The sequence below is a fragment of the Chelon labrosus genome (assembly GCF_963514085.1).
Source record: "Chelon labrosus genome assembly, chromosome: 17".
NCBI lineage: Eukaryota > Metazoa > Chordata > Actinopteri > Mugiliformes > Mugilidae > Chelon > Chelon labrosus.
This window is the reverse complement of record NC_140350.1, coordinates 1,933,659-1,943,955: the sequence shown is the minus strand read 5'-3', so window position 1 is coordinate 1,943,955 and position 10,297 is coordinate 1,933,659. Positions and strand designations below refer to the sequence as shown.

The 10,297-nt window shown below is 41.5% G+C and overlaps 1 protein-coding gene across 1 annotated transcript; it reads left to right on the top strand.

Annotated features, from left to right (window-relative positions):
• Positions 1-6,177: 6,177 nt before the first annotated feature.
• LOC311502984 (palmitoyltransferase ZDHHC23-A-like) lies at positions 6,178-10,188 on the top strand (the record flags this gene model as incomplete). The annotated part of the gene is made up of 4 exons (XM_084565466.1): positions 6,178-6,296; positions 7,797-8,432; positions 8,724-8,891; positions 9,709-10,188. The coding sequence occupies 4 exons, from the start codon at positions 6,178-6,180 to the stop codon at positions 9,980-9,982; spliced, it is 1,197 nt and encodes a 398-aa protein (XP_084421592.1). The 3' UTR covers positions 9,983-10,188.
• Positions 10,189-10,297: the final 109 nt, after the last annotated feature.

Genomic DNA, 10,297 nt, shown 5'->3' with positions numbered 1-10,297 from the left:
GTCAACCAATAAAGATCACTCCAATAGTAAGACACATAATAGAGAGGTCACAAAGAAACGCAGGATAATTTCTAACCAACTAAAGGCCTCTCTCACATTGGCTAATGTTAACTTAATTTGGCCACCATCAGGAGAACACTGAACAACCGCTGCTCTCGAAAGAGAACATTTCTGCCCATCTGTATGCTTAGCATCACATGGACAAGAAGACAATTGGGAAAATGTTTTGGACAGATGAGGCTAAATTAGAATTGTTTGATTTAAGTCAGAGGCTCATGTCTAGAGATGGAACAACACTGTATTCCAGCACCAGAACCTCATCCCATCCATTAAACATGGGGGTGGTAATTTCCGTTTTGGGTCCGTTTTGCTGCATATGGGCCAGGACGACTTGCCATCCTGATGGGTCTGAATTATACGAGCAAATTCTAAAAGAAGAAGTCAGGAAATCTGTCCATGAACTGAATCTTAAGAGAAACTGGGTCATGTAGAGAGACAACAACCCCAAAAAGTCATTCTACAGAAGAATGGTTAAAGAAGAACTCAATGAATGTTTTGAAATAGTCAAGTCAAAGTCCTGACCTTAATCAAATAGAAATGTTGTGGAATGACCTGAAGCAAGCAGTTCATGTGAGGAAACCCACCAGCATCTCAGAACTGAAGTGGTTCTGTATTGATTGATGGGCTAAAATTCCTCTGCTGCTCTAGACAATAGACCACAAGTTATTGCAGACGTTTAGTTGCTGTAATTGCTGCACAAGGAGGTCAAACTAGACACTGAAAACAAGAGTCCCCCCCCCCCCCCCTCGCGACCCCTCACAGGACAAGCGGTTACGGAAGATGAATGAATGAATGATTAGATTCTCTTTGTCTACTGTCAGGACTTGTGTGAAAATCTGCTGACGTTTTGAGTCATTTTTATGCAGAAATGTAGACAATTCTGAAAGGTACAAATACTTTTAAGCACCACTGTGTGGACTTCACTGTATGACTACACTGCCAAAGACACAAACTGCACGGTTTCACCATCAATCATGTCACACGAGTTCAGCAATTTAGTGCATTTACTTGTCATGGTTTATTTGCAGGATATAAAGCATTGTAGTAGTTTTGCTGATGTACAATCTTGCGCATGTACAGTACAGTTGGTTCAGTGTGTTGCCCCAGCATTAAATAGATTAGAGCGGGCTATCTGAGGTTCCGGGCTCCATTAAGACTAATGGAAGCAAACCCTTGTGAGTAAGAGCAGCATGTTTTCTCTGCATTGATTCAGTACATCCAGACACAGTAGTGAAGACATTAAGGTTTCTGAACATATCAGCCCATAGCTTAAAATGCACCTGCCCCTCTCTCTGTATCTCTCTGGTTGATAAGCAGTGTGTGTGTTTTTGTTTTTATTAAGTTGTGGGGGGCAAATTCTCGTGGAATACAAATATTTTGGGATCATATTGTAGTTGTGGGCCCCATGACGTTTTGAGTGTTAAAAGACTTGATTTCAGGTTAAAGGTCACTGTTAGGATAGGGTTAGGGTAAGGGTTAGACCAGTGGTTCCCAACCTTTTTTGGGTTGTGACCCCATGTTGACATCGCTAATTTCTGGCGACCCCAGAGACATTTTTTTCCTAGAATTAGTTTTTGATCATGTTTGTGACTAGCCAGATTACTGCACAAAGTGACATTTTATTTTCCCTGATCACATGTACAGTTAGGCGAGCTTGTCTTTACAAGGCTGAAAATTAATACTGAACAAACAATCTCTCAAACAATGAATTATGAGAAAAGAGCTACTGAGCTTAAACTGGCCAAAGTGAAGATTTGGACGATGGAAAGTATTACAGTGCTTCCTTTTCAGTTTGTCATGTCTTCTGTGTATTATTATTGTCTCAACTCACCACATTTAATAAAATAATCTTAATGGGATGGCTGAGCCTGCACACCTCGCTGCAGCATTTCAAAGTCAGGTGCTGTAGACAGAGCGCATCTCAAATCTGACGTAACATCCAGTCGGGAACGGTACTTTGATTTCATACACGCATTCCGTTATCCGGTAATTACCGGCCAAAGTCTGGTAACTGCTGATGTCCGGTATTTTTAACCCCGCCGGTCAAAATGTCCCTCCAAGCAAATTTTTAATTTTATTAATATACGCAATTTTATTGGTCATTTTGGCAAAGAAATTTCAAGTAAGGACGAGTCGGCTCCTGCTACAGCTCCAAGTTAGTTAGGATTCCATCAAGCGCGCAAGGAGACGCCGCCGCTGTAATGACAACGCTCCGTGGTTATGGAGGCTTGAACAGCCAGTGAAGTTCTCATCAGAGATTTCAGCGAAATCTACCCGGAGTGGACTAAACTGGCCAAGATAGTCTGCGTGATCCCCGTCTCCAGTGTGCCAGCAGAGAGAGGTTTCTGCAGAACCGAATCAAAACAGCGCTGCAGCAGAAATTCAGCTGCTGCACACTTAGCGAAAATGCGTAAAAAGTTAATAAAAACGTCTCTTTCAATAAAACGATTATAAACTGACATGCTTTAAAACCATTCTTATATAGCCTGCATATCATTGAGCATTTTAAGCTCAATAAATTCAGATAATATTTGACCGGAATTTCAAACATTTGTCCGGTAAATTGAAAACCTGCCGGTCACGTTGTCCGGTGCTATTGGATACACTGAACTACTCTAGATCCAGCTTCACACAGATATGTGTTTGCAAAAGGAACCGTTTTACAGCACACATTGAGATCTCTGGTTAATTATCTCTTGCTCCAAACCAGAATTCTTCCAGAATGTAATCGCTGATGCGCTTTCGCCTGTGCAGTCACGTGATCGCAGCCGTCAATTAAGATGCGCCAGGTCGGATGTTTTCATATGCTTGATTTGATTTGAACTCGATTTATATTCATGAAAAGTAAAAGAATACAGTTGTTTAAGATTGTGTGTGTGGTGTTTTTAGAATAATAATATAAGTAGTTGAAAAATATTTTTATCAGTAATTTTTTTTATCAATTACTAGACATTTCAGGCGACCCCATTTGAATTCCAGGCGACCCCACGTGGGGTCGCGACCCCAAGGTTGAAAAACACTGGGTTAGACACTTACTAGAGAGGGTTAGGTTTAAAAAGACAATAACAAAACAATGTGGGGGTTTGCTGATGTGATTTCTTTCAGCCATCAAATGCAGAATAATGGTACTTTTATATCGTTTGATCTTTTGTCTGGCCATTGCTAATCAAATCTGTCATTAGTTACAAGTGAAGTTGCATCTCTCAAATTTTAAAGGAAAGGAGGACATGTTACTCTTTTTAGTTCTACTATACACAGATTAACCATAACAATATGACCACCTTCCTAATATTGTGTAGGTCTCCCTTGTGCCTCCAAAACAGTTGACTGATCAGAGAATGGACATGGTCCTTCTGAGGGTGTCCTGTGGTGTCTGGCAACACAGTGTTGTTAGTGGGGGCCTTTGGGTCCTATGGGTTGAGGGGAGGGGCCTCTGTGGATCATCCAACACATACTTGATCAGTTTGGGATCTAGTGAATTTGGAGGCCAGGTCAACACCTTGTGCTGTTCTTCATGTTTTTTGAGTTGTTCCTAAAGTGTTTTTGTGTGTGTGTCTGTGTCAGGCTGCATCCTGCTGGGGATGGCTGCTGCCATCAAGGAGTGTCATTGCTATGGGGTGGGGGTGCCTGGTCTGGTCTAGGTGGGTGCTACATGTCTAAGTAACATCCACATGAATGAAGGTCCAAAAGTTTTCCAGCAGAACATTGGATTGTCACAAGATGGTCAATGTTATTTACTTCTCTTGGTGTTAATGTTGTGGCTGATCAATGTACTTAAGAAAGGTTATTATTCAGAAATGCTCCATCACTTGACTCCTTCAATCCTCATGGCTTCGGAGTGCCTACCATTTCATTGTGTTGTCACTTATGATGCACAGTTTTTAAAAGCTGCCTTTTACCATGATGTTGCCTCAGACAAACACTAATGTTCCGCAATGCTTCCGTTCTGCTGTGTCAGATATTTTAAAATGCTATGATACAGTAAAGAGAGCAGCATGGTGAAATCTAGAGCCAAGCTCTCGTTTCAGTAAATTAACACTCTGCTGAATTGTTTATGTACAAGAACATGTGTTGGGTAGTTGTGCTCTGACTCTCCGCAGGGGTTTGAGAGAAAAGAAAACTTGACCTGCAGAGGTCATTTAAAACTTGTTACTGTCGGTGTCCAGTGTGGTCGCAAATGTCTCACATGGAGGGTAATGCATGGAAGCACAAGCTCGTGTTAAAATCAACACTGTAGCCCACTGGTTTTGCCTCTGATAACACACACATTAACACAAACACTCTTCCAGAGTTTTCTGTTGTGCGAGCATTAAGGTCAGGTTGCTTGTGGGAGGAAATACAATCCCAGAGGGTGGGGCCGCCCAGCGGATCATCGCTCAGTCTCTCATCTATGAGTGCCTGTCATGTTTCTCATATGCACCCTCGCCCAGCTCAGTGTGGATTATCAAGGCTGCTGTTTCTGCTTTTGAACACTTCAACATAGCCCCTCAGCTGTGGAAAGAGGTATGAAAGACTCCTGGATCTCGTGGCTCCCTCAGTCAGTTGATGTAGCGCCTATATTTACCAAGCAAATCTAAAATTGTTACTAATAGAAGCAGCAAAGAAGGAGCAGGCACGAGAATGCAAGAGGACGACCTGTGAACTATTTAATGAAACGTGAGCCGGCAGATGCAACACAATATCAAAACCACTTGTCAGGAGGAATTCAAGATGTTGCCTTCTGTTGGGACACTTCCACCATGGGAATCCAAGAAATGAAAACCATCTCACGGCGCTGATACGGTGTCGCCGCACCACCACCAGAGTAGAAACATGCCAATTTCCATTTTCAGCGCAAATGACTGACGGGAAATAAGGCTGACCTCCCCCTCACACAGACACCCCACCCTCCCAATCACTCACAGAGGGAGCATGGTGACAAAGGGATCCTCTTCTTAATCATTTTGATCTTCATCGCCTGCTGAAGATTGCAGAACTTTTGTATGGAAACTTTATATCTGCCGTTTAAGCCAGCATACTCTATTTCCCTGGCTTTGAGCTTTTGTTTTGGAGATAAAAGGTAAGTCAGTAGACGAAGAGATTTATCCTTGTTTTGTGAAAGTACCTATATGCCAATTAACATCTAGAAAGATATTGTCTGTGATTAACAGAGAACATCATGAGACGCAGTCACTCAGATTCATCATACATTTAGAAAACTATAACAGCACAAACAGACAAACACTAATTCTGATGTGGCGTTTGTCCTCTTGTTTTGAATACTTCTTTGTTACTTGCTGCACTTAGATCTGGTTAAGGTTCTTTTAGACAAAGCTATAACCCAAGCTTTAGTCAGACTAAAGTACTAACTCACACTGACAATAACTCAAGTGCATCTCAGAGTGTTCAAGTCTTGTGTTTGCTGGCCCAGATAGTTAGTCCCTGTGGACACAGTGGCCTTGTTTAAACAAATTACTTTAGAAGCTCTTGAGGATGCAAGAAGACTGAGAATACTCTGATTATGGAAATTAGTCATTTTTATATTAATCTAAAGAACAGATGGCTGTGACTTGTATTGTTACTCTGTGGCTTTATGATTTAGCCACAGAGATGGCTGATTATTTTTTACATCATTACATACAGTAGAATTAATAACAGTCATGTTTCTCTAGTCTATGGATTTATTATGCACACACCATAGCAGTCATTCATGTGTATTTCTCTTTTTGCTGCATCCTGTAATCCTGATCATTGTTCGACTGGAATTATATTTACTCATCGCTTCTCATATGTGGACAGTCAAGGGAGAGCTCAGTCAGTTAAGATCATATCATTGTGTGTGGAGGTGTGTGTTTGTGCGTGTGCGTGTGTGTGTCCTGCATATATAGAGTGCATGTTAACTGGAATCCATTACAGTATAAGATCCATTGTCAGTATAAGAAAAATCTATGAAATGTAATTGTACTGACAGTTTTATCAGTTGTGCTGTATTTTTTTAATTTTTTTGGTAAATCATTTTAACACATTCCCCTCAGAAATATGCTGTAACTGTGTAGTTTCTGAGTACGTACAACGTTTTTAAATGACCGCCCTTTGTGTTGAAATGACAGCCGGTAAAGTCGTCCTTAGCAAGCCATTATGAAATGGGAGAAGTTAAAGCCTCCAGAACCAGATGATCCCATGTGTTGCTGTGAATGTGATATCTACCAGTACGGATGTTGCTGTGACTGTGAAGATCTGGATGAAGCCTTTAACAGGTATGAAGGGTGTGAAGAAAAGGGTCAGCACTGACTACCACTGGAAAGTAGAAAACACACCATCAATAAGAAAGATGCATCATAAGAGAACAGATGACTGTAAATAATTGTGTTTGCTTTCTGGCGGGCATTAGATGAGACTGATACCACAATGTCTGTGACTGAAATATGAAACTGCAGCCTGCAGCTGGTTTACTAGATTAGAATAAAGACTGGAACGTTTCTTGGCAATGTCTCCCAACCAAGAAAATGTGTAATTTTTTCAAAAATCTACATTATCAGGTTATGTTTTCCTATTTTGCAAAATCTTGATGACTATATGTTTTTAGTGAGTTATCACAAATAAAAAAACTTTTTCTACTTAAATTTGTACACAATGCATACAGAGTTAGAGAAAAGGGGGGCGGGCATGGCTCATATTTTGTACTCTATGGGTCGGTCTAGGTCTTATGATAAGAAAATATGAATAGAAAGCCTCATATTTTATATATTATTATTTACACTGATCAGCCACAACACAAAACCACTAACAGGATAAGTAAATAATATGGTAAATGGCCTTGCTTTTATATAGCGCTTTTCTACCTATTGGTACTCAAAGCGCTTTACAGTCACAGACACATCTACCCATTCACTCACACAAGCACTCACACATTCACATGCCAGTGCCACGCACTGGGAGCAACTGGGGGTTCAGTGTCTTGCTCAAGGACACTTCGACATGTGGCACATTCCGGGGATCGACCTGCTAACCCTCTGGTTCGTGGACAACCCGCTCTGCCTAGTGAGCTACATCTTGTGACAATGCAATGTTCTGCTGGGAAACTTCATTCATGTGGATGTTACTTAGACATGTAGCACCCACCTAGACCAGACCAGACACCCCCACCCCATAGCAATGATACTCCTTGATGGCAGCAGCCATCCCCAGCAGGATGCAGCCTGACACAGACACACACACAAAAACGCTTTAGGAACAACTCAAAAAACATGAAGAACAGCACAAGGTGTTGACCTGGCCTCCAAATGCACTCGATCCCAAACTGATCAAATAAATAAATTGAATTGAATTGATCAAGTATGTGTTGGATGATCCACAGAGGCCCCTCCCCTCAACCCATAGGACCCAAAGGACCCCACTAACAACATTCTGTTGCCAGACACCACAGGACACCCTCAGAAGGTTCATGTTCATTCTCTGATGAGTCACAACTGTTTTGGAGGCACAAGGGAGACCTTTTTAGGAAGGTGGACATAATGTTATGCCTGATCGGTGGTAATCTTAATTTGACAATGCAATGCTGAAAATGAGTACAGAATTAAAAAGCAGAATCAATGATTTTAGTCTTCCCTGAAAAATGTATGCAGCATAAACACCTGAAAACTTTCCACCAATGAAAAGAGCAACTGCATTAATGGCATTTGTAATTGTTATATTACATATATAATGTATATTATACATTTTTATAATTCTGACATAATGGCTTGTCTTCTCTATAGGTGGCTGAAAGACAGACCACCCAAGGGTGGAAGTCAGTCTCCCGTGTTCGGGGCCATGCTCAACAATCTGGAGATCTCCATGATCCCAGCCCTGGTGCTACTGCCTCTCCTGCTGAGGGTTGCAGCGCTGCACTACCTGCTGGGTATCACCATCCTCACAGCTCTGCCCGGACTGGTGCTGTGGTACTACTACGCCACGCACCGAAAGAAGAAGCGAACCCTCTTCTTCCTCACACTTGCACTTTACTCTCTGGCCTATATGTATTACCTCTTCATCACAGAGATTTTACCTCGTGGGGATGTCAGCCAGCTGCAGGTGTGTATAGTGACAACTGGGATGATTCTAACTATAGCCTCTCTTATTCGCACCAAGAGGGGCCCAGGATTTGTGACCGCGTCCCTGTATGAAGCACAAAGCAAAAATAAGGCAGCTAACAACGATTCCACACATCTTAATGGATCTAACCAGTCAGCAGCATCTTCCTCTGAAACATCGGCAGAGATAAAGACATGCAAAGAGGGCCTAACAGCAAAATGGAGCAGGTGTCCTGTGTGCAAAATAATGCGCCCCCCACGTGCTGGACACTGCCGGACCTGCGGATCATGCGTGCAACGTCTGGACCACCACTGTATCTGGTGGGTCTGATTTAACACACATATATAAGCAGTGGATTTAATACAAATTTGCTTTTTTACAAATAGAGACACCCTAATGCTCAGCACCAGCCAATATCTGCACCTGCCTTAGTCTGAATGAGATTATTAAATAATATAACCAAAATAGTCAAAAAAATTGGGTATCGCTTCATATTACGTAGAATAACCAGATGTGTAGAGCCAAACTATGAGGCGGTAAGTTGCTGCTATAACTTGGTCTGACTGGTGCATTGTCCTGTTTGTGTGTGTGTGTGTGTGTCGAGGATGTAGGATAAACAGCTGTGTTGGACAGGCAAACCACCGCAGTTTTGTGCTGACCCTCTGTGTGTTCGTGTTGACCTCTCTGTATGGGATCAGTTTGGTGCTTTGCAGCCTCTGTCCTCGACAGTATCTTATGACGGCTCTCTTCTACTGCCCGGGCGTTTACAGTCAGTCTAGGTACAGCGCTCTTTATGTTTTCTGTTTGCAGATAACCAAAATGTAAGAGTAGATCAGAAGTCAACATTGTAAGAATTTGTTAAATAAATAAAGTTTATTCTATTGAGTATTTTTTGGTACACTTTTCTGTTATGTTAGCTGTTCACAAAATCATATTTCAGGCATAGTTATATAATGAATATGGGCTCAGAGTGCAGATACAGCTTTCATTTGAGATGTGTGGTAATTACTTCCATTTTTCCTCATGGTCATCTATTTCCATGGGCTCATATGTCCTTAAGACTATAATAGTAACTTCAGCCTGTTTTGGTAAACAGCTAAAATAACATAAAATGTGTCAGTTACCAAACATACAGCATGTGGACCCAACTGTACTTTGTACAACAAAGCAGTTTCCTGGTTGTTGTAAAGTATGATCAATAAATACTCATCCGTAGCATGTGAAAGAACAAAACCCAACAATCTTTGATTTACCACAGTGTAGTGTATTTTTCATTGATTTTTATGAAGCGTTGTTATTTTGGTTTAAATGATAGACTAACATTTGTTTCCGGAAGACTAATCAAATACTTAAGTCAGTGACACATTTATTCATGTGTTTACTGCCCCATTCTTTTACTTTAGCTTAGAAGGAAAAATGATCCAAATTTCTCCTTTTTTTCTCTTTGGATTTGGATTATGTCATGTTCACAGAATGATGACTGCTTAACCAGCCAGTATTATAATAATCAAATGTACTTTGTAAGTTTATCGTAAGTTCAAATGTCTATATATTTGATGTTGCAGATGTCTTATTTTTCACTCTTTATGTCTACAGCACAGCACTTTGCTTCACCTGTGCTTGGTACAGCAGCATTGTCACAGGCGGCCTGCTATACCTGCTGGTGGCACAGGTCCTGAATATCAGTTTCAACATGACGGAGCGGGAGGCTCAGCTGGCTCTGAGGAACAAAACGGGCCACAGTCGCCTGTGGGGTCTCGTCGTTGACACAGGAGAGTATTCGCGTGGCTTCTATCAGAACTGGGTTGAGTTCTTCAACATGGCAAATGTCTCTGTCTCTCTTCACCCCAGCCTCACAGACGTGGTCTAGTTTATACTTTCTAAGAACACCAAGAAAACAGACTGCTAAAGCGGCATGTGTGAAGAATTTCATCTGACTCCTTAGGATTTATATGGGGGCACTTGAGACTTAAATTTCCATTAGACTTGGTCTCGGACAACAGAGTTGGACATATTTGTCAGCTGTCAGGGGCCTCCTACAATCCTAGAATCCTAGGACGCAAGCATTTACCTGCCTTACCCATTGCAGCTGCGCCTCTGGTTTATGGCATTCCAGCCTCTTCTTAACTGTAAAAAAAAAAAACATGGTGTGAAATAAATGTTTTAGTCCTTGTGTTTTAAGAAG